The 24,569-nt window shown below is 45.8% G+C and overlaps 1 protein-coding gene across 5 annotated transcripts in view; it reads left to right on the top strand.

The window, feature by feature from the left end:
• The window catches only part of EML1 (EMAP like 1), a 139,655-nt gene that overhangs the window by 91,114 nt on the left and 23,972 nt on the right, over window positions 1-24,569 (top strand). For 4 of the 5 annotated variants that reach the window (XM_082620203.1, XM_082620204.1, XM_082620206.1 and 1 more), the window contains 12 exons: window positions 6,445-6,473; window positions 9,788-9,917; window positions 10,492-10,641; window positions 11,413-11,482; window positions 13,370-13,480; window positions 14,333-14,428; window positions 16,007-16,141; window positions 16,869-16,968; window positions 18,499-18,653; window positions 20,647-20,772; window positions 21,027-21,158; window positions 24,036-24,103. In XM_082620203.1, the coding sequence (XP_082476329.1) occupies window positions 6,445-6,473; window positions 9,788-9,917; window positions 10,492-10,641; window positions 11,413-11,482; window positions 13,370-13,480; window positions 14,333-14,428; window positions 16,007-16,141; window positions 16,869-16,968; window positions 18,499-18,653; window positions 20,647-20,772; window positions 21,027-21,158; window positions 24,036-24,103 (1,302 nt within the window). Of the gene's footprint in view, window positions 1-6,444; window positions 6,474-7,390; window positions 7,448-9,787; window positions 9,918-10,491; window positions 10,642-11,412; window positions 11,483-13,369; window positions 13,481-14,332; window positions 14,429-16,006; window positions 16,142-16,868; window positions 16,969-18,498; window positions 18,654-20,646; window positions 20,773-21,026; window positions 21,159-24,035; window positions 24,104-24,569 lie in introns of all 5 variants that reach the window. The other variant, XM_082620207.1, reaches the window with a different exon arrangement.

Consider the following 24,569-nt stretch of genomic DNA (forward strand, 5'->3'; position numbering starts at 1 on the left):
TCACCCCAACCTGAAAAGGGAGGAATCAGAAATTCTGAACATTTCTCTCACCTTACTCATACCCTTTCCCAGAACTGCTTGACTCACTGAGCACCTACCATGTGCAGGACAGAGCGTAAGGCTTGGCCGGAAGTGGGAAGGAAAAGCCCATGAAGACTCATCTTCTCAACAAATACGAATGACACCCACAACTGAAAAGGGCCAATGTCCTTCATTTCCAAAGGTCACAACACACACCAGTGAGGGAAAAGACAGTTAACTCAATCGGAAAGTGGGTAAAAGGTTTGAACAGAGACAGTTCACTGAGAAAGAAATATGCGTAGCCAATTAACTAAGGAAAAGATATTCAAACTCAGTCTTCATTAAAGAAACCCAAATGAAAGTAAGAAGATAGCATATGTAGAAAAATCTTTTTTTTTTTTTTTTTTTTTTTGCGGTATGCAGGCCTCTCACTGTTGTGGCCTCTCCCGTTGCGGAGCACAGGCTCCGGACGCGCAGGCTCAACGGCCATGGCTCACGGGCCCAGCCGCTCCGCGGCATGTGGGATCTTCCCGGACCGGGGCACGAACCCATATCCCCTGCATCGGCAGGTGGACTCTCAACCACTGCGCCACCAGGGAAGCCCCTAGAAAAATTTATTGTAGTATTAGAAAATCAAACAGATACCCAAACCAAACAAATGCATAGCTTGATGAATTACACTTTTTAACACTTAGTAAGTGGAGGTTTGTCCCTTGTTCTAAGTGGCATATGTATGTGTCTGGAAACTTGGCAGGAGGAGAACTCCAGCTAATCCTTCAAGACCCATCTCAGGATGCCCCTTTCTCTGGGAAGCCTGCCTTAGCGCCCTGGTCTGAGTTAGCTGCCTTCCAGATTGCTTTGTTCCTGCCCATTAACTTTATCTGTAACTGTAACTCCCTCCCCACCCTCCAGGGGCTTCCCACACATTCCGCCCTCCCACCCCCGCCCCCTTAAGCTTTGGGAGGGCAGAGCTGTGTCCTTTTTTCTTCTTTATATTCCTAGCACTTTGCACAGTTCTGGCACACAGTAAGTGCTCAATAAACATTCGCTGAATGAATGAAAGGATGTTACCTATATACTGAGATTTTAAAACCATAGTCATTTAAGAACTATGCAAACAGCACCACCTATTGGTAGATGATTTTAACACTGCATTTTGGATTCTGAAACATTGGAAATTAGGTGATTTAAATGAATCATCTTTTTTTTTTTTTTTTCAAATGAAAAGATTGTTTCACTCTTTAACCCAAGGGGTCATTTAGTTTTTAACAAATGTTAAAATAATAAGTGCTGGTATGGTATTCTTTATTTTGTTTTAGTTTTGAGGCTGTTAGGTGAAGAGCTCAAAAGTACATACATGTATTGATAGGTTATTGTCAGTGAAATTAGGAGGAAGAGGGAAGTAATATTAATTAATAACCGTGTGTTAGATACTTTGTTACATGTTATATATGACCCTGCCGGTACCCTATGCCTCACAGTGGTTTTAGTCCCATTTTCATAGATGAAAGAATCTAAAGTTTATGGAGATAAAATGATTTGCCCAAATAAAACACGAATCCAACTGCCTTCAAAATCTGTGCTCCTGGGACTTCCCTGGTGGTGCAGTGGGTAAGGCTCCGTGCTTCCAATGCAGAGGCCTGGGTTCGATCCCTGGTCAGGGAACTAGATCCCACATGCTGCAACTAAGAGTTCACATGCCACAACTAAGGAGCCCGCCTGCTGCAGCTAAGGAGCCCATGTGCTGCAATGAAGGAGTCCGCGAGCCTCCACTAAGACCCAGTGCAACCAAAAAAAAAAAAAAAAAAAACCTATGCTCCTTCTGCCACATTAAACTGGAAGTATTGGTTGGAAATGTCTATGAAGCAGTAGTTTTTGTCCCCAGTAAAAACTTCTAGATATTTTAAATAGATGGTTTCTGAATGACCCTACTTGTAGTTAACAGCTGCTTACTTAAGGGCAATTTATAAAAAGAATCATTATTTACATAGCAGAGTATCTTGACTCCCAGCAGGGATCACATTTCATCAAACGAAGTCGTTTTCAGAAGGAGTCATGGTATGTATGCCGAGAGGTACCATTTTTGTAGATGAATACGTTGCAGGGAAAAAAACATGTTTGACTTTGGAACGGTCTCCTCCTCGATCAGGCCTTATTAATCATTCTGTAAAGCACGTATCTCTGCTTGGAAGCATTTGGCCTCTGTCAGTCTGCACTAATTCCCGTCTCCAGAGCTCCCTGTTACACGCGTCACCCGTGTGTCGGAGACCGGCTCTCAGGACCTTGGGGTAAATTAGTAACAGATACGAACGTGCTGAGCACGGATCCCACCGCCCAGGAGCAGTGCAGTGCAGTGCAGTGCAGGGAATACTCGTTGCATCTGAGTCTGGACGAGTTCTTGGCTGGACTCCCCCGCTTGCAAACACCCAGCCCACAGTGAGTCATCTGAGTGATATCAGATGAAGGGGAAACAGCCACTTTTGACAGTCCCGGCAACCAGAGTCCACAGTGAACGTTTTCGGGGATAACATGACTTAGGTGATTATAGCTGCTTCGTGGTGTGAGCTCACAGCTCCGGGTGGGAGTTTTTCTTTGGGCCAACCGTCTGGTTTGCTCCTACTGCCTCTAGATCCAGCTACTGGTCTGGTGGAGGCTCCAGGCTTCCTCGCGTCCTCCGTGACCCCCAGGGACTGCTTCTAGTTAGAAGAGTTCTTAGGAGAGTCTCCTGAACCTTCCAGCTTTAGGGAGTGTACAGCCAAGCTCTTTCAGCAGATCTCCTTCCTGCCAAAAACAGAGCCGTAAAAAGACCCGCACCGGATTGTATCATGGTTCATTTTGGAGATACTGGGCCCAGCAGCCTGAGGCCGGAATAGCCAAGAGACGAGGGTTTGCTTGCCAGAAGGGAAATCCTTTCTCTCCTCTGGGCTTACTTCAGTCCTGGGCTTCGGGGTGGGGAACATCTGCACTGACTCCAGACTCAGATAGGGATGGATGGAGCCTCATTCTGGTGCCAGAGTTTATTCACTCTCCCCCCTGCCCCCAGGAACCACACCCTGGCGGCAGAGGCAGTGCGAAGTCACCCACTTCAGTTTTCCATTTAGCTCACGTTAAGGAATGGGTGCCCAGGGACAAGGTACACCACACCTTGAGAGGCAGTCATCTCCCGTTCCAAGTGAGTTCACAGCCCGAGCGTGTTTCCAGCGGGCTGGGTCTGAAGGGCCCACTCTCAGCTCTATTGATGGTAAGTTCAAGATCAGACAGGTGATTGGTGCGCGGCTCCTATTAGCTGATTTTGACCTGGGGCCACAGCATCTTTAACTTTGGATCATCGTCATCACATGTTCTGTGGGTTTGCCCTTCTATCAATAGTGGGGAAGATTTATTGTCATTTTATAGGTTTGCATTTATAAGACGTGCATGTGTGAGTGGAATAGTACCTTTTCCCAGGCTTCTTGCCTCTCAGGAGGGTGGTATGTGGGCAGGAATCGTGGGTTCTAAAGTAAGTATAGTATATTTTTCTATAAAAATTGAACTTTCTAAAATAACGAAGCCTAGCGATAGTATGTTTTCTAAATACGATACCTGTATACCCAAAAGGTAATGCATAGTTTAGAGCAAGGTGTAAAGAACTATGAGAACTTCAGTACCTGGTACCTCTCAGTGACCTTTAGCTGTTAACACTTAGGCTGCCTTTTTCTGATCTTTGAACAGATCTTTCATTCATCTTCTTATGGTGCTTCAACATCAGAATTCCACTGGCTTCCCTATATTTGAAGTTCAAATTCCCCTATGGATGTTCTCTTTCTAAGAGGGACATAATATGTAATTGCTCTTTTCTGTCTCTAGTCAGGGTTCCAGATTGCTTATGTCTGTTTCATGGACTTGGCATCTTTCTGCTTTTGTGATCAAAGTCATGATGGAGAAATGACATTCCTGTCTTCTAATTCCCTGCCTGGCTTACCTAACCAGCAGGTTTGCTTTGTAGTCTTCTGGTTCAGCTTTTCCTCTTGTGTCCTTGCCCTGCCTGTGAATCTAATAAGATATAAAAGTTGCAGTTAAGACTTATGCTTCTGCTTAGAAAATCACAAGAGGGTCACTCCCCCCAACGACGAGAACAAGCCAGGTGAGCCCACCGTGGAGCCAAGGTCACTGAGTGATATGACGAACTCCAGCCCCAAAAGTGACCAGCCCCTCTCAGGAGGGACTGCCCTGGCTGCCGTGATCTTTGGCAGAGCTGCAGGAAGAGGAGGAATGGTTGTACGAAGAAAGGAGCTGAAAGCTTGTAGAATCCTGAGAGGCCGAGTGGTGTAGAAGTCTCGGGAGCCCCAGGCACAAGGGAAACCTTCGCACACACGCACCCCTTTTCCACAGACCTTCGGTGAGCTTGTGACAAAGCCTGGGAGCAGGACAGGAGTCCTGAAGCCACCCTTTCTGAGCCCAGACATGGCACCTGCCGAGGGCCCAGCAGGTGGCCGGGAGGGATGCTCCACACTGGGCCTTGTGTGGGTACCACCCCGAAAGAGGAATGAAGATGCTGAGAGGGGGCCCTGGAGGGGCTGCATGCAGCGAAGGCGCAGTAAAGGCTGAGGACTGACCAGGAGGGCAGCAAGAAGCGCCAGGCACCAGGAAGTACTGGCTACCTCCGGGGAGGTGGGGGGCAGCAGGGCCGTTGGGACAGCCCCCAGCCCACCTGGCCAGACGCACACCCACGGGGCCAGCTGGGATCAGAGGCAGGGATGGCTCCAGACCTTACCAGCTTCCAGGCAGCTGCTGAAGACTGTTACAGGCCCCAGGACACGGTCGTGAACAAAGATCTCTGCCCTCCTGCGCTTTACTCCTGATGGGGAGAGACAGATTAATAAAGATAAAGCCAGGCGGGGCGTGGCAAGCAGGACCGAGGAGGCTGCAGACTGGAGCATCGAAGAAGGCCTCTCGGGGCGGCTCTGAGCACTCGCCGGGCCGTGCGCTCTCCAGGGGGATGGGAAGCTGGGGTCCACACCGGGCTTGGGAGCTGCTGGCCCAGTCTCGGGACAGCAAGGACAGAGCGTCTGGAAGTCCGTGACTGAGGGGAGAGACAGGAAGATGAGATCGGAAAAATATCGGGGTCCGCAGAGGTTGTTTTGGGCCTTCAGGGCTGATGGAAGTTAGGCTTTTGTGTTAAAAGGTGTGCGGGGCCTGCAGAGTACTATTTTCAGTGACCAGTGGTTCGCGTTCAGAAATCTCAGCCCGTAGCAGATCCACCTACTTGAAACACAGTAAACCACTTTTAAAGCATCAGTAAAGAGTTTCCCGCCATGTACTCATAAAATTATCTGAAAATCAAGGCCATTAATAAATAATACCATTTATTACATCATGGGATTAGGGGTAGTTTTTACTGGTGGTGTTTCTCAATGTATTTCAAGTTTAAAATGAAGGAGAAAGGTAACATTAGGACTGTATCTGCTCCAGTATGTGTTTTTCAACATGTACGCACAAAAAATGTAGGTGCTTCTGCGGGCTCACAGTTCTCCCAGCTCTCTTTGGGACGGGTTTCATTTATTTACTGTGTCTTGTTCCACATCTTAAAACGGGAGGTACTCTGGTGGGGTAGGGGTACCTTGGAAGATGGCGTGGACATCAGAGTCTCACAGGCTTGGCTTCAAGCACTGGCTCTGTGTTTGAACAGGACGCACTTCCTGCCGTGCTTGGGAGTCCCTTCCCTTGTCTGGGGCAAGGTGACAGTCTTCCCACAGGCGGCTGTCAGGTTGTCATGGGGAGGGCTGTGCTCGCCTGCACTTGGGGGGACTCCCCATGCAGGCTCGTCCTGTGGGAGGATTGCCCCTAGGGATGACCTCAGTCCCTGGGGTTCTGGTTTCCCAGGTGCAGTCATGGGGGCTCTCGGCCCGGCCAAGGCCCACAGTGGGGATCCCCACATGTCCCAGGATGTGGCCACACCCTGACATTCCTTATTCTTTCTCCCACCCCTTCATCTCCCCACCACCCACCCCGTACCCATCCCTGCTGGGAGCTGGGCGCTAACATTCTCTCCCCAAAGCCCCTGTGACAGGAGTTTGCTAGTTTTAAGTAAGTTCTTCACATAATCTGCCAGAAGAGCGTGGGGAAGGAAAACAAACCTTTCTACACGTTTAGGCAGGGCTGTTCCCGTCGTGATGAACCACATGTTTTCCGTCTCCAAACCTTTATTTGCTCTCATAAAAAGCACAGCTTTGGTGATAAAGTCGGGATTGTCGTCTCTGGCACCTGGTTTTGGACATTTTTGTTTACGTTCTTCCTCTTTGCAGTTACGTGGTTTTGTTTTTCTTTTTAACAGCATCCATGTGACAAACTGCAGCAGCTAGTGGGGTGTGGGGTCTTCTGTGAATGAGACTAACCACCACCCCCAGCCTCCCTTTACAAACTGGTTTGGTTTTATCTCCACAGCAAACCCAAGGAGCCGGTCTTCAGCGCAGGTAAGGCTGATTGAATGTTGGTGTGGGCGCCCCTCACTCACCTCAAAACTCGAGGGGCGATAAGAACTAGTTATCCAGGGGCAGCTGGGACGGGAGAACATGGGGGTCCATGTGGCAGGACTGGGGGCCGAGCGCTCACTGTCAGCCTGTACCTGGGGGTCTGATGGCTCACGTCATACACAGACCACCCAGAAGATGGTCATAAAGACTAAACCCTTTACTCACCCCCTTTAAAGCGATTCAAGATACATCCATAAGGAGGAGGACTGAGATGCCAATTATACTGAAACAAAAGTTCTAGGTTAAAAGACTCCTGTTGCCTTTGTTACCCCTTCCTTACTAATGGGGCTCCCCCCACATCATCAACATTTGCATTTCTCTGAAGGGGAAAGTTTCTGATGCATCCAGTTATAACTTTGTCTAAAAGCAACTTTTTTTTTTCTTTTCTGCCTTTGATTTCCTAAACTGCAAACTAATAGTTCATATATATCTTTCTATATGTCTTTTCTAACACATTTTATAATAAGGGAGATGCTATTTTGAGAATAGTAACCTTATTTGAAAGTGTGTTTAAAAACGCAAAATCATTGACAAGTGTGCAACGGGTTAAGTAAATTCCTTTAATTTTCCAAGTTCTTTTTCCCCCTTAAGTGCACAATTGAAACATGAAAGTCGGACTTTCCTATTTATCCGCATGTGCTTCAGTATTCATTTCATTTTCAGGAAGCATGAAATTACTCACTGAAAATGTAATTGCCCTAAGCCTGCGGAGCTAGGTCTGGAGCACACTTGTCAGAATCCCCGAAATGTGTCCAAGTTTTTCTAGCAGGGGGCCGGGAGCCTCTCGGCCTGAGGGCTCGGGAGTGCTCCCCGGCAGGCCAGTCACTCTTGCAGTGCCCCATCGTCTCTTTACCCAGCACTTCTGTCTCTGTCTCCGAAATCACAAGGGAAACGCCGGGTGACACACTGCAAAGGTAGGCGGCATTTCTGAAACCTCATAGCTCTCTGAGCAAAGCTGTGACCCAGGCTGCAGAAACTCTTTTCATACAGGCCAACAGATAGTCTCCTTGTATGAAAATGTTTTTGTGATGCAAACCACTTTGATTCGTTGGAAGTTAAAAGCATTCCTGAGCACTTACTTGGGTGGGTTTTAATGAGTAGCTATAAATTGGATCTTGATTGATTATTGGCTGATTATAGGAACTCTTTTTAAAATCTGTATGAACCTTAAGAGAGCTATAGGGCAACCCCTGGATGCCCCACTGTTTGAAACCTGCACTGCTGCTGGCCGCTCCCTCTAGCACCTTTGGGTTTGGTGGGTGTGTGCTGTTATTCTAATATGCCTGAAAAAAAAAAACCCAAAAAACAAAAAAAACCATTGCTTTCCCTTGCTGCGTTTTTTATTTTAGATGTAGAATGTCTGACTTACCAGTACAAAACAGTGCCAAGGCTAATTCCAGCGCTTTTTTGCCCAGTCCAGTGATGTAGAACTGCCCAGTGAGCAAACCTCCATCATAAGGACTTTACCAGCACATAACAACGATATATTCAAGTAGATGTTTCACTTACGTTGATTATATACACCCATACTAGGCTTCTTGTGTGTGCTGTGGGATAGCATTATATTCCCTTTATTCTGAATCTGCATTCCATGATTCCCCTTACAAAGAGAATTAACGGAATCGCTTGTCATTTAAGCTGTCACACCCGCCCCTCTTTGTCCCCCTTCTGTCGGTCTGCTGGGTGCTTTTAGGGTCTTCAGTTGAGGTAGCCACACTGTCTGATGAGCTGAGACTTGGGTGAGGGATTAAGGAAGGAAGAGGTCAGCTGAGGCGAGCATGGGTAGAGGCACGGAGTGGTGTGTAGGTGGCAGAGAGAGAGAAGGGTCCACGGGGTGGGGGGTAGCTGTGGCCAGTGAGGTCACGTACGGGAAAAGCGGGGCAGGGCAGTTCGAGCTTTATGTCCAGCAGGTAAGAGAGTGGGAGAAGGATTCTGAATCCACTGTGGGCCTTGACAGGTTTGGCAGCAGTATCTAAGGTGACCTGGGGTGGGGTGGGGGGGTGATAAGAAAGCCTGCAGTGCTGTGGGCCTCAGATGGGCTAGTCCCGGCAGAGCTGGGGAGGAGGATCACAGAACACAGCAACTGGCACGCTGTATGCAGGAGTGAAGAGTGTATCACATGCATGCATTTATGACCTGAATTGCACGCACACCATAACATAAAAGTGGGATGGCCTCTCAACTTTTAGGCAATGTTGCATGTGGCATTGTTTGCAGATCCTTAGGAATAAGACTTACAAAACTAATTTGTAAATGTGGTACTTACGACACTATAATTACTTTATGACTTCCTCAGCAATTTCCTCTCTGCCGAGGATTTTTCTGTTGAGTGATGTACAGATATCCGTGGTCCCAACTGCCCAATTTAAATGCCATTAAGACCCAGTCCTTTGATCTGCAGTGAAGCATCAGATGCAGTGAGTTCTGAATCAGAACAGAATTCATCAAGAGCTCACAAGACATTTTCTTATTATATCCTGAAAACTGTAGCCAGAAAACCCAAAGTCGTTTCTTTTTAAAAGTCCAAGAGTTGCCCCTTGTCAATATATTATTGGGTTTTACTTTCATCCCTATAATTTATCAAAACATCATAAGTTATTTTGTTATTAAAAATGTTTGTTTAAGAAAGGTTTATTTCCCAGTTTCTCTCTCTAATGGGTCTTTTGTTCTTTGGTTTTCTATTTCTAGCTTTTCTTTGAGCATTTTCCTTTTGCATGCATCCTAGCATGTACGTCTGCTGATTTTGTGTTCTTTACACTTGAAAGAATTGTCCAGTGTAAAAGATACATAAAGACACATTTTTACATTGCGCTATAACACACCAATTTAAATATTGAAAGATATTTTATGAATTTTGATACTGAAATTGTATATACATTGAACTCAATAAAGAATTTAAGTGGATTTCTTGTGTTAGTTGTAATTTTTTTGGGGGGTGTGGCATTTTTCCCCCTCCTGATGATGAAACGTAATCACTAAAATCTCTCATGGAAAATAATTGTTGGAATCCCGTTCTTCCCTGCCTTTTACAATTTCTTACATTACTTAAGTAAGCAGAATGTCAAAGGCAAACAAGATGAAAAATTTTGTTTCAAACCGTTTGTGTTTTAGGTAGTTTTCCCTAGGACTTTAACCAGAAATGACATAAAGGGCAGAGTTTCCGCTTTCCCATTGAAAGGCTAGAGAAAACAGAACCTTTTTTCAGGTACGCTGGGCACTGAGGTATCTTACTGACCTCTTTTTTCTTTTCATAGAAGAAGGATATGTAAAAATGTTTCTTCGTGGACGCCCTGTTACCATGCACATGCCCAAAGATCAAGTGGATTCTTACAGTTTGGAAGCAAAAGTAGAATTACCAACGAAGAGACTTAAGCTGGAATGGGTGTATCCTTTATTCGTTGATTAAGTCTTACACGAAGTAATCAGTCGATGAATGCTTTTATCGAAATTCAGCTGTAGAAAATCATGTAACTAAACTGTGCTGGCAAAAAGTTTTTAAACCCAAAGAAAGAAAGAGGGATACCCTGGAAGGAAGGACTATCATTTCCCCCTCAGCCAAGTAGGGACTTGGCCAACCTTGGGAGCCTAACTTCAAGTTAACACCGACTAATTAAAGAAGGAACATGAGGATGAACCCAGTACTAAATGAAGGAAATACAGTATATGGCTTATATTAAATGGACATGTAGCACAGGTATAATACCCTTTACAAAAAAGAAAACGAAAAAGCTCCCACAAAATCTAAGCCACAAAAATCTGAGTCAGCCGTATGACTAGCATTCTTGAAATAAAGCTGCTGGAGCCTTCATAGTATGAGATTTGGGAACGTGAATGAGCTTCCAAGAAGAAAGAAATGAAAGGAAAATAGAGCATGTGAAAGAGTTGGGTTTTTATTTTATTTTACTCTATTTTTTACTTTTAAAAAAACATTTTTTATTTTGTCTTGACGTACACGAAGCTATGGGTACAGGGGTCGAGACTGTCGTAACAACCTGTACTTGCTTCCAACGGGCGAGACGGTGTATTTCATCGCATCCGTGGTGGTGCTGTACGATGTGGAAGAACAGCTTCAGAGGCATTACACGGGCCATAATGATGACGTGAAGTGGTGAGTCCTCAAAACTGGGATTCCTCTGACACCTGTGGGAAGAGCATTGGCAGAAAGGGTTCAGTGATGGGATATAACTAAAGAGAAAGAAAGGGATCTGAGAAAATAGGATCTTTGGGGAAAACTCTTCTTTGTGTTCTGGGTAGCCTACTCTCTAAGACACCTTTTTAGTTTTCTATCCTTATAACACATCATCTTAACCAACCATGTTACCTAAACAAATAGCTCTAACAGACCCCTATCTGGAGGCCTTCTCATGCTAACGGCTTCTAATTTGGGTCTTTATTTTTTAATAAAAATGTTTTGCCTCATGTGTATGTCTGGGTCTGCCATTCCTATAATTCATTTATACCTTTGGTAGCGATTTTATGTATCTGGGAAAGATGATGGATGAATAGATGGATTTATGTATTTCTATTTATCCTGACTCCCTGGTCAGTTATTAAAATGCTGTTGGAAAAAGATGATGCTTTTGCTATTTGATATACTCAAATGACTTCTTAATAAAGATTATATACTAATGAAGTGGTTCTGAGATTGAAATGGTATTTCCCAAGCAGAGGGTGCTTCTTCTTTGAATTTGAAAATTCTCTATAGATAAAGGAATTAAGATGAAATGAAATGAGGTGCTTAGAGAATTTATCATGAGTCTGTAAGAAGTTAGGCACTGTGTATATCTTACTTTTAAATTTTTGACCGGATTATATTTGATCAAGGGAAGAGTGAAGCTTACCTTTAAAGAGTAGATGTTTTTTAAATATCTCTTTTTAGCCTTGCAGTACATCCTGATAGGATCACGATAGCCACAGGACAAGTTGCAGGCACATCTAAGGATGGAAAAGTGAGTTATATTTTAATATTTTTGTAATGAACTGGTAACACAAAATAATTTTCTGAAAATTTTGCTGACGAATGAGCCTGCTTAGATATAAAATGCCTGAGTACTTATTAATCCCTCATTTTGAATTTTTTATTGCAAATTAAAGTTCTTACACTGACTTTAAAAACGCCTTGAGCTCACCTTAGTTTCAGCTAATTTTTAAATAGCATTGTTCTTGCCTAAGAATCCATTAACTCTTAAGATACTTATTTATGCACACGATAAACATTAAAATGTTAAGTACACATTTAATAAGCAAAGTTAAAATCATAATAAATAATCATTTGAATTTGGGGCACGTTGCCTCTTCAGTGAATTTCAGACACCCTTTGCCATGAATTCCCTGTAATCATGTCTTCAACCCATGGAATTTGTATCTGGGTGTAAACTATAAGGGCTGCTGGAAGGATTTTATCACAAACTTTGTAAGCACTTCAGCAAGACTTCAGTTTGTATTTTAAGGAATCAGAGAAGGAGCTAGTAGAATTTGACAAATAGAACAACTCAAAACTGGCTTCCACGTACTCATTTACCACAATCTGTGGTCATTGTCATGTCTTATCCAAAACTTCTTGTCACTTTTCTGATGTCTATTTTTGTATAGCATTGTGTATCCATGCACAATGTATGATCTGAAACGAATTACATTAACTTCTTCCATTTTTATCATGAGTGCTACCATTTTTCAGAAAATATTTTAATAACATCAAATTTTAAATATTTGTGCTATTTTCCATTAAAACCCTATACTTGAAAGGAGGTAGCAGGAGCAGTGGAAATCAGACTACTATTCCGTAAACACAGAGGGCACAGCGTCTTCATCTTCTTTTTTTTTCTTTTTTTTTTTTACTGTTAAATGATCTTTAAAAGTTATTTGAAATTAGTAGTAAATCATTTGTTCCTCCCCTCTAGTGGATTAACTGTGTATTTCAGTTTCTGGCCTTGAAATTGAATCAGAACCTTAGAGCCAGAGAAAATGTCATCGCTCTCTGAACCATCCCTTTGCATTTACAAGTGGAGAAGTCTGGAGAGGCCGAGGGACTGTCTGCAGACGCCCAGCTACTTAGAGAAAAGTCCAGCCTAGAACCTAGTTCACCCGTCTACGGGGTACAATGCTAGTCCTTTTCTTGATAAACCTGCTGATTATTCTGTGATGCTTTCTTCTATTAAGGAAGAGAAACATTAACACAGTTGAGAGGGTTTTGAACTAATCATAACAATTCTAAATTTTCGTTTGCGTACAATCAATTTCCTGTGGGCCCAAGGATGTTAAGCTCTTAATACCGTTGGTGGTGACCATCGTGATGAATTGAACCACGCTTGATCCTTAGTAATGATACAGACTTTGCAAGAACAACCCTTAAATGAGACTCCATTTTCTTCGTCATTTTTCATTTTTAAAACTCAGACGCATTCGATATACAAATGAGAATATCACTTCCTTTGGTATAGTTAGCAATAATGGGCTCTTCAAAAGTTAAAGCTCGGGAGCTTCCCTGGTGGCACAGTGGTTGAGAGTCTGCCTGCCGATGCAGGGGACACGGGTTCGTGCCCCGGTCCGGGAGGATCCCACATGCCGTGGAGCAGCTGGGCCCGTGAGCCATGGCCGCTGAGCCTGTGCGTCCAGAGCCTGTGCAAGTTAAATCTCGGTAGACCTCTCCTAAAGTTAAATTGGCCCCAGGAGCCACGACCTCTGGGAGAGATGGGGAATGTTTTATTTATATTAAAAGGCAGAGTCCTCAAATGCATTAAAAAAAATTTTTTTTGACAACATTAAAGTAATCTCATAATTTCAAGGTAAAGATCAATTTGTAGACAGTGGCTGACTCTGCATTGTTTTCTAAGCAGCAGTTGCCCCCAAACGTGCGCATCTGGGATTCCGTGACGCTGAATACGCTGCACGTCATGGGAATCGGGTTTTTTGACCGAGCCGTCACCTGTATTGCGTTCTCAAAATCCGTAAGTATGAGCCCTGTGGGTATCGCAGCCTTTGTCCACAGGGAGGAGAGAATCAGCTCAAGGTTGAAGAGGGAGAGAGTTAACACGCCCGTAACTGCCCAGGTGTATGTACAGATTTGGACTCTGAAACCTCCCGCATCCCAGGTCCCCTCATTCAGAGGTCGCATGCTCCCCCTCGGTGACACACGCTCCCAGTCAGACATTTCCACGGTGATGAGAAGAGGCCCTGCAGCCACACTGTCTTCAGGCTCCTGGAGCAGTCTTGCCTCCTCTGGGCTTGAATGTCCCCTGCCTGTCTGTGCGGTCCCCAGCCGGCCTGGCTCGCTGCCTGGCCGTAAGCAGGGGCTGGATGGACCTCGTGGTCTCCCAGGCTTCCTCAGGATGTGCCCATTCAACAGAGCCACCCTTTAAAGCACTTGTTCACCCAGTTCAGAAACATGCATACGTTCACATCAGTACACTGCGTGCCTCACCCCCAGCGCCCCCTCCCCTTGTATGGCCTTGCGGTAACCTGGTCCTCGCTCGGCGCAGACCTGTGTCCTGGAGCCACAGATGCCTTCTCCTCCTGGGCGGGGGCTCTGCAGCCCCTAGGAGGCTGGTTCTAACAGAACCAGTGGTGAAGCTCACCCCCTGACCCCTTCCTCCCGCTCTTGTCCCTTGTCACCCCACATTCCCCTGCTCCCACTGTCTGTGTGCCCAAGTCATAAGCAGGTCTCGACGGTGGTGGGTAAATATTCTTTCATGAAGATGTAGTGGACTCTATTAAAAATAAAATTATGTTCCTTTTTAATCACTCTCAACCTAGTTTATTCTCAAATGTAGTCTTCCTGTGAATACCTTTTTTTTTTCCAGAATGGAGGAAGCAACCTCTGTGCCGTGGATGACTCCAATGACCACGTGCTGTCCGTGTGGGACTGGCAAAAGGAAGAGAGGCTGGCGGATGTCAAGGTCTCTTTCCGAGCTTCATGTCAGGCTGTGCTGTCCTTTTCCCATGTGGAGCCTTCCCCTGCTGGCTCCTGGCCCGCTTTCTGTGTCTCGGTGGGCTGTGGGCTCCGTCCCCGCCACGGCCCCCAGGCAGGACCCCTTCACCAAGAAGCCCTCGGGCCCCCGGCCCCCGCTCCCAATTCCCAAGGCCCGGTAGGGTTTCTTCTTCTCATCACAGCGTCTATAAGGGTTTTCCTTCCTCGTTTTACAGTCATCACCCTTTTAATTCGCTCCATCGCTCATTTGCTCGCGTTCTCTCCGTCATCCACAAATGCCGAGTGTCCCCTTTGCACACACGTGTCGAGGAGACACTGGCGCAGTGGTGACAAGTGAGATGTGCCTGCTGCCCAGCGGGAGGGCCAGGCAGGGAGCAGGGGGACGGGGAGGGCAGCACAGCCAGCACGGGGCTTGTCCCAAGCTGAGTGGACTCGGAAATGGGGTCCTCCCAGCAGGGCTCTTCCTGCAGCGGGACCCACTGGACTTTCCTTATGTCAGTGTACTTTCCTTGAGCTTTCTTATGCTTTCCTCCTGTTAAAACCATGACTGGATCTATTTTTATAGAACTGACTTCACGTTTCTCACCCTGGCATCCATTAACCTTAGATCACCTGACTTACCTAAGATGAGCATCACCACTGGGTCACCTGACTTACCTAAGATGAGCATCACCACTGGGCCACCTGACTTACCTAAGATTAGCATCACCACTGGGCCACCTGACTTACCTACGATTAGGAGCACCATTGGATCCCCTCACTTACATAACTTTCTCTCTTGTTTGTGTGTGGGATGCAGACCCTGTATTCTAATAAGGCATTAACTAACTTTTTATGCTATATCTGTGCCTTCTGATAGTCTGCTCAAGTATTTAAGTTCTTGCCATGTCGCTGGGTTGGAAGCAATCAGAGCAAGTTATTGTCCAGGCTTAAGAATGTATAACTGAATTACCAAGCAGAAGAGCCATCAGGGTCAGATTCATGGGACCAGGGTACAAGTCCTGGAAATCAAGATAGCAGGGTGAGGGTGGTGACGTGGTCCCCAAAGAGCCAGATCCCCTACTGGATTCCAGGCTTGGTCGCCAAACCACTGGCAGAGTCCTGGGGATCAGAATCGGGAGGGACTCCCCAGACAGACAGGGCAGCCAAGGTGGGCCAGGAGCGATGGAGCCGAATAAGATCCAGACTCCGGGGCCCTTCCAATCACTAGATGGCGATGAACCTGCGCTTCTTAATTCCCCGGCCACCCCTTCAGCCAGAGCTCAGGGTGTGCCTGCTGTATCCCAGTTCCTGTGAGTCCCCATACAGAAGGATGACTTCGTGGCCCCATCCTCAGGGCTCAGTGCAGTGGGGGAGACAGACGAGGAGAGGGGTCGGCACGCACAGACACAAGTTCAGTGATTACAAAAGATGAATTCAGTGGGAGAAAATACCAAGAGGCCTAGTGCTTACCTTGATGAATTATTTATTTGTGGTTCAGATTGTATTTATTTTCTTAAGTGTCTTAAGAGACTTGAGACATTTGATTCTCCTGTTTTGCACAAAGTGTTCTAATGAAGCTGTGTTTGCTGCGGATTTCCACCCCACGGACACGAATATAATTGTTACCTGTGGAAAATCCCATCTCTACTTTTGGACACTAGAAGGAAGCTCACTTATTAAGAAGCAAGGATTATTCGAGGTAAAGTGAAATTGCATCTGTCGTTTTATTTTTCACCGATGGTACTTGCGGTCACCTAGCTTTTAAGGAAGGTTTGAGGCATCCCAACGCTAGAATTTGTTTTAATTGGCAAATGCGGGGGTGTCATGATAAAGACTGTTCCTGGACATCCCTGGCAGAGTGGGGGAACCCCTCGTGTCTCATGGATAACACTGGTGATGCTGAGAAGGAAGGATCCACACAGGCAGAAGCACCAGGAAAGGATGCCCAGGGGCCAGGCCCTCGCCGAGGCCTGCTGGCTGCAAAGAGCAAGGAAGAAGGCGCCCAGGAGACCCCAGTGGGGCTCTGCAGAGAGCGATGGGCAGTCTCTGTGCCGTTTAGCCCAGCGTCTGCAGGCCTTGTGAGAGCACCGGGAGGGCACCTGCTGCCCTGTGGGCCCAGAGGCTGAGCTAGAGGATGCCAGGCCCATCCTTCAGGCTGTAGTCACGGCAACACGGCCCCTTAGCCTCTCCAACACCCTCCTCTGCTCGAGCTGCCTTCAACCTGATAAGTACCAGAAATCTCTTTATTTTAGACCAGAGAATCTCAGGGCATAAGTTACGTAATGGTGGATAAGAATGAAAGGCACACAGTGTGGTAGCAGAAGCTGACACTCTCCGGCTTGGGGTGACTGTGCTTCTAGATGGTATTAATACGAACAAAAGGATGTCTTGATTGTATACACGTATTCTTTTACAATATTCTGCAGAAGCAAGAAAAGCCAAAGTTTGTCCTCTGTGTGACTTTTTCTGAAAATGGTGACACCATCACCGGAGATTCAAGTGGCAACATCCTGGTATGGGGAAAAGGTAACAAGTGATTCCTCCCAAAGCAGACATTTCTGGATGATGTTATAAGTATGAAGCCCAACGTGGCTCCTGTAAGAATTGTCTGTTAATCTCATTTCCAGGTTTACTATTCGATTCCAGGGTACGTAGGTACATACATGCATGTGTGCGGGTGTAACTTGGAACCAAAACACTGGGACTGAGGAAACTGAGACTAGTAAGCTGTGGACTTCTGTTGCTCTAAAAGGCGCCTTAAGCCCAAGATATTCTAATGGAATTAATAGCTTATTTAAGAGATCTGATAACAACTTATAATGATGAAGTCATCAAAGACTGTTTATTTAGCTCTACAGTATTTAACTTCTCTGGTCCACATAGTGCTTGGCAGACGTTGGCTGAGTACTGTATCTGAGGCAGCATGCTAGATGCTGAGCATACGTATGAGTCAGGTGGGCATCCCCGCTGTCAGTGGGCAAACAGTGTGGTAAGGAGGTCTCCTTACTCAGAAACATTTATTTGGTCAAGTTCAATGAGCATTTATTTATTTACTTTAAAATATTTATTTACTTACTTATTATTTATTTTGGCTGCACTGGGTCTTAGATGCGGCATGCGGACTTCTTAGTTGCGGCATGCAGGATCTAGTTCCCCGACCAGGGATCGAACCCAGGCCCCCTGCATTGGGAGCTCGGTGTCTTAACCCACTGGACCACCAGGGAAGTTCTTCAGTGAGCACTTATGAGTGCTTACCATGTGCCAGGAAAAAAGGGGAAATGCACCATCCCTGTCCTCAAGGATCTTAGTATTTGAGTTGGGGGTGAAGGTGAAAACAGACCCATCCGTGTAATTTCAGATTAATGTGGTGACCTTTGTAGTATCCCTGCTACTCTGGGTGCCATGGACTCTATGTATACATCAGTTCATTCCACCCCTAGAACAATCCAGTGGGATAAGCAGTGGCCCCACTACACCAAGGGGGAACCTGAGACAGAGCAGTTAAGTCACTTGTCCAGAGACACACAGCTCATTCCTCAGCCACATGCAGTCTGGCTGTACTCTTCACACACTATGCTTCGTGTTAGCATGTTTTCCTTAGTTCTTGTTTTCTTAGTTTATTTTATTGAAGTATAGTTGATTTACAATGTGTTAATGTCTGCTGTACGGCAACGAGATTCAGTTATACATATACATATATATCCTGTTTCATAGTCTTTTCCATTCTGGTTTATCACAGGGTATTGAATATAGTTCCCTGTGCTCTACAGTAGGACCTTGTTGTTTACCCATCCTCTATATAATAGTTTGTATCTGCTATTCCCAAACTCCCAGTCTGTCCCTCCCCGCAACCCCCTCCCCCTGTTTTCCTTAATTATAAAGTAATTCAGTTCATGCTTGTCTGGTGCTCTGGGAACGTCTAGAAAGTGGATCCTTGATAGATTCACACTGCAATGATGTTCTAACTGACAGTATCGCATTTTAAAACAAAAATGAAATGAGATGGGCAGAGGTGAGCCTTTGACGATGTCCTCAGCTTGGTCTTGCTGTGTTTAGGTACGAATCGAATAAGCTACGCAGTTCAAGGGGCCCACGAGGGCGGTATTTTTGCACTTTGTATGTTGAGGGACGGCACGCTGGTGTCGGGAGGAGGGAAGGACCGGAAGCTCATTTCTTGGGATGGAAACTACCAGAAACTTCATAAAACCGAGGTAAGACAGCAAGTCATGCTAATGACATTCGTTTTGAACGTTAAACTGTTAATACTGACCAGTTTCCTTGTTAGTTTGAAATCTTCAGCTTACCGTTTTGAGAATTGTTTAGATAAAATTTTCCTAAACGGGGTAGTATTTTACTAAAATCACAAAGGCAGTTTAAGTACTAAAAGGGAATTAGGTTTATAAAATGTGAGGTGGTCGCGTTTCACATCTAGAATATTTTTATCAAAGACCCAATCTCACTTTTCCAAGGGAACATTTATCCACATTTTGATGAATCGTTAAAACGTTTCTTCTCTTTTCACTTTAATTTCCATCGTGTTACTTTGGAGACATTTTCACTTTGAACTAGTGTTTACTGAGTATTTACGTTGTGCGTGGCTGAGTGCCAACACCATCTCTAGAGCTCTGACCCCTTTTGGCATCTCTTTCACCTCCTTATTACCTGGTGAGCAGACCTGGACTCCAACAGGGGCCAGAGGCAAGAAATTCAATATTCCTTCTACACACTCACTGAATTTTCTCTCCCCCAGGCCCTGGGAAATTATGAGCAGACAGATATCAAGGTCGGCATCAATCCGAAGGTTGAGTTTCTTCCTCTCTAGCATAGCATGGACACCTTGTAGAACTTTTCCAACTTCTAAGTCAGATGCACACAGCACAGTTACATCAGAGAGCAGCGTGGCATGGTGCTCTGACAGTATGAGAATTTGGTTTTGTTGATTCCTGCTCTTCATAAAGGAAGGCCTTCATCTGAGTTTTGGAAATCGCCTTCCTTTCATGGAGACTTTAGTTGCGGTAGCATTTTTTATAATAAGATTTGACCAGCATTTGATGAACCCAAGTTACATTATAATCATAACAAATACTCCAAAGTCTCACCTAGTTTTATAGAAGATACTCATCATTTTTAAGTACCTATAACTCCTCTTCATTAGCATGGATTGTTATCAACTTTTCTCCAGTCTGTGCTAACAAAGCGTGCTGGAAGTAGACAGTTTGTATGAGAACAGGCTGCGCCTCACCGTCCCAGAACCGCAGTGCCTGGAGTCCACCCCAGGCTTTCACTGCGATTTTTTGTTCTTTTTATAAAGTGCAAAAACCTCTGTTTATTTTATCATAGCAAATTGTTCTTGGCTGGTGTATTTTGAAATTATTTTTATTAACACTTAGATAATCATATATGTTTGCCAACATGAGCAGTGGATCTCAAAACTAAATGAAGTTGCCAAAGAATTTATCCTTTTAAGTTATAAAAAATGTTTAGGAACTCTTATTACAGCAGGTTACATATTCTTTACTTTCCAAATTTTACCTGGTTCTGCTATCAGAAGTCATAACAAGTAAAGAGTAAACTACTCAGTTGTATTTCTTATTTTTATATTTTGTCAAGAAAAAAATGTTTTATTCTTTGTTTTTTAAACAACCTTACTCGGCTTCCCTGGTGGCGCAGTGGTTAAGAATCCACCTGCCAATGCAGGGGACGTGGGTTCAAGCCCTGGTCCAGGAAGATCCCACATGCTGCAGAGCAACTAAGCCCATGCGCCACAACTACTGAGCCCACATGCCACAACTGCTGAGCCCGTGAGCCACAACTAGTGAAGCCCACACGGCTAGAGCCCTTGCTCCACAGCAAGAGAAGCCACTACAATGAGAAGGCTGCGCACCGCAACGAAGAGTAGCCCTCGCTCACCTCAACTAGAGAAAGCCCGTGCGCAGCAAGGAAGGCCCAATGCAACCAAAAATAAATAAATAAATAAATAAATAAAAAAGAAAAAAAACCTTACTATTGCTGATTTTTTTTAAGGTATATTAAATGTTTGGAGTTTAAATGTAAGCTTTGGGATCATTCACTCAAGTACTTTCTCTCTCTCCATAGCACATGCGTGTGTGTCATTGTGATAAGAGCTGTCATCGTGATAAATAAACAAGTATTTTGAATGATGGAGCTAAGAATTTAATGACATTTGAAATCTTTTCAATGCAGATTCCAGAACAGTTTGGTCCCATACGGACAGTGGCTGAGGGGAAAGGCGACGTGATCTTGATAGGCACGACCAGAAACTTTGTTCTACAGGGCACACTGTCCGGAGACTTCACACCCATCACTCAGGTACGCGCCAGCTCAGCAAGCCCACCAAACATGTCCATTCTGTGCAATAGTAGAACATAAGACAGAGTTACAAAGAGGAGATTTTTCCTATGTTTTATACTAACATCACCTTCCTCGGCTTCAGTCAGCGAGGAAGAAAAACAGATGGGAGAAATTCCAGAGTGTGCAGTAAGCCATGGTTCATGGTCCTGCAGGGCTCCTGGGTGTTGGCTGTAATATTTCAGAGAGCTTCTGTTTGTCTTGGTTCTTTGTAGGGTCACACTGATGAGCTCTGGGGACTGGCCATCCATGCCTCAAAACCTCAGTTCTTGACCTGTGGGCATGACAGGCACGCCACCCTGTGGGACGCTGTTGGTCACCGGCCTGTCTGGGACAAAATAATAGAGGTAGACATGCATGTTATATTCCATCTTTCTTATAAAAATTCATCTGGAACATGTTGATTTTTTTTGCATGAGATTAATAGTGATGTAAATTCGTCCCAAAGCAAATGTCACTTACTTTATCTCCTTCAAATTGCACTGCTTTGAACATTGCCTCAAGTGGTCTCATCCGTGTAATTCGGAAGTTTGCTGTTGCATTTTTGGACAGCAAGTGAGCCTTTCCGAGTTGGTTGCTGGGTTTCCCAAGTACAATCTCTTCTGGCTTAAAGGCTGAAAAACCCTCGTTATGAGCCTGCATTCTATTTACAGAGTACCTTTTGAATGAGAATTTATTAACTATTCTAACAGCGTACAGTTTAATTTATCTCTGCACCTTGAGTCTGATGGTAAAGGTAAAGTTTAAAGTCGGCATGTCTGTGACCTTTGCAAAAGGAACTCCAGTTGTACATCAGAGTGCTGAAGTATCCTTTCCCTACATACCACACAGCAGTGTCTGCATTTATCGAGCACTGTTTGCATACCAAGCATTGTACACGTATTATCCTTAATCCTTGCGGCAGCCTTGCAGGTTGAAGTTTTTTACCCTGATTTTATTCATTAGGAAATTGAAGCTTAGGTAAGTCAATAGCTCACCAAGGTCCCTGAATCCGTGATGGAGCCCGTGTTCACCCCTAGCTCAATCTGACTCCCAGAGTCAGGGTCTTCTGCCACATCATACTTTAGTGAGTGAAATACACCTTCCATCTTGCTTGCACCCTTAATGACACATCCAGCCCCAGGCAAGGGGTTGCCCCTCTGTAGACCCCACATGTCCTCCTTTCAGCCCCCGCAGAGTTGCCAGCATTTCCTGACGTGCTGGGTCCATGTTTCAGCCCTCCTGCCCTTCGCTTTTTTAAATGAATAAATTTATTTATTTATTTAATTTTGGCTGCGTTGGCTCTTCGTTGCTGCACGTGGGCTTTCTCTAGTTGCGGCAAGCGGGGGCTACTCTTCGTTGCGGTGCATGGGTTTCTCATTGCGGTGGCTTCTCTTGTTGCGGAGCACGGGCTCTAGGTGCACGGGCTTCAATAGTTGTGGCACATGGGCTCAGTAGTTGTGGCTCACAGGTTCGGTAGTTGTGGCACACAGGCTTAGTTGTTCTGCGACATGTGGGATCTTCCCGGACCAGGGCTCGAACCCATGTCCCCTGCATTGGCAGGCAGATTCTTAACCACTGCACCACCAGGGAAACCCCTGCTCTTCGCTTTTGGAGAAGGTCTGTGTGAGACTGGAGCTGGCTGGTCACTGGGGGAGCTGATCACTGAGATGACAGACCTGGGGGTGACCCCGCCACCAGAGAGCAGAGCGGGAGTGGCCCAGGTGGCAGGGCATAGCTACAGGAAGTGGCGTCCCATGTCGTGACTGTCCCCTGGCGGGGGCTTGGAGGACCAGATGGAATGGCGAATACATGAAGGGCTGGTGCAGAGCTGGCAGCCACTGATGCAGCAGGGACAGTGATGGTCCAGGAGAGCAGCCTTCCCTGTGGCCTCGGTCTGCACGGCAGTCTGGCCGAAAGCAATGCCAGTTACTCCATGACCAGCCTGGCATCAGGGCACGGGCGCCAAACCGGAGCCCAAAAAGATCTGCAGTTCCGTAGCTTCTTTACCCACTGGCCACTAGACAGAAACACTCAAGTGTCTTCATCTCAAAAATGTTATGAGCCTCAAATCAACTAGGCAGTAAAGCTTCAAGTGCACATGATTTCTCTCTGTGTGTCCGTGGAGGCCCTGAGCTTAATCACAGCTCCCACTTTGGAAAAGCATCGCAGTAAGGTCCTCAGCCCCTGAAGAGTTTCTCTCTGGTCTCTCTCTTTTTTTTCGGTTTCTCCAGTGGTATCGCAATGCCTCCTTCCATTTCCATTTCCAGTGCCCCTGTTTTCTTGGTCTTCCTGTGATTAATCTCTTCTCACTTCAGTTTGTCCTGAGCCCTCCTACCAAGTGATCTAAGACATAGACTCGATCACGTCGTTCTTTTTAGTGAAAGGAAACAGTTATTCTCACTGTGTTTTTCCTAGTGATCACAGCCCTTGACATGGCAGTGCAGCCCACATTACTAGCATCCTCCGTACGCTTTCCCGTTCCCCACCCTGTAAACCCGCTGACTCTACCTGCCATTCCTCAAATATGCCCCAAACTGTGTTGCTTCTACCTCCTCGGCCATATTGTTGGCCCCTTAACACTCCATCCAAAAAAAATATTGGTGTGTCCACGTCCGCCTTCACCTATACCGGAAGGCCCGAGTCAAAGGCTTCCAGCACCGGGATGCCTCGGCCCAGCTTCCCCGTCTGACTTCACCTAATGCTCCCTCTCCAGCTCCTTTTACCTCTCTCATCAGTCTTGTTCCACCTTGTCAGGAACAAACACGTACGTGTCCCACTAGAGCCAAACCTGGAATGTGCTCTGCTCGTCTTGAGATCCGTCTAGGGCTACCGTGGTGTCTTGCACCCAGTGGGGGGCGTTTACCCAGTATCGACCTGATGGCATTGGGTGCAGGGGTCGTCATTCCAGACAGATCGAGCACAAGCTTCCCATTCAGCATGGGGGTCAACTGAAGGAGCTTCCAAGACTTGGAGGAAGAGCGTGTCTTTGTTGATCTGTCATCTGATTACTGTAGCTGTGAAAGGATATAAGACAGAAAGAGAAAAATTATAAGAGGATAAAAATTTAGTATTATTGAGACATGACCTTCATTAAAGTAGGAAAATGTTTTCCTCTCTGGAGAGAAAAGAGATTTTTTATATGGGGCCACGTAGCCCTAAGGGATTACAGCTGTGCTTGTGTGTGTTTTATGTGATCGCACTGTGTCTGGCCATCAATTTACACTTCCTTTACAATGTTTTAGGATCCAGCTCAGTCTTCTGGTTTTCATCCTTCAGGGTCTGTGGTTGCAGTCGGAACACTGACTGGGAGGTAAGTGCATGTCAGCATGGCTTGTGCTTTCACAGTTCATGGGAAAGAGGCTTGTTGTCTGTGTTTCCCCAGCGACAGGCACAGGGTAGCTCTTGGCTGCCTCTCTCAGCTCCTAATGACTTGCCGGGAATTAAGTCCGAACTCAAAAGTGAAACCTGAGGCAGTGGCCCTTCACGTTTTGGACTTTGGGAAAACCCGAGGGAAGCTGTGGACCCCTCTCCCAGAAGAGGCCCCAGCTCCACACACACACAGGATTGTGGGGCTTCTCAACTTTAGAATGGGGCAACAAAGCATTTCAAAGCACTGCAAATTTTAAATGCTTTTTCTTGCTGCCCTGTCAGACTTATAGAAACTGCCCAGATCCTGAACCTCATGTTGGATTCAGCCAACACTTATATGCCAAAGCGCCTCTGATATGCCAGGCACTAGCTCTGCGCTTGAATCCCAGCTTCACCACTTAGCCGCA

This window comes from Mesoplodon mirus, assembly GCF_964341445.2.
Source record: "Mesoplodon mirus genome assembly, chromosome: 4".
Taxonomy (NCBI): Eukaryota; Metazoa; Chordata; class Mammalia; order Artiodactyla; family Ziphiidae; genus Mesoplodon; species Mesoplodon mirus.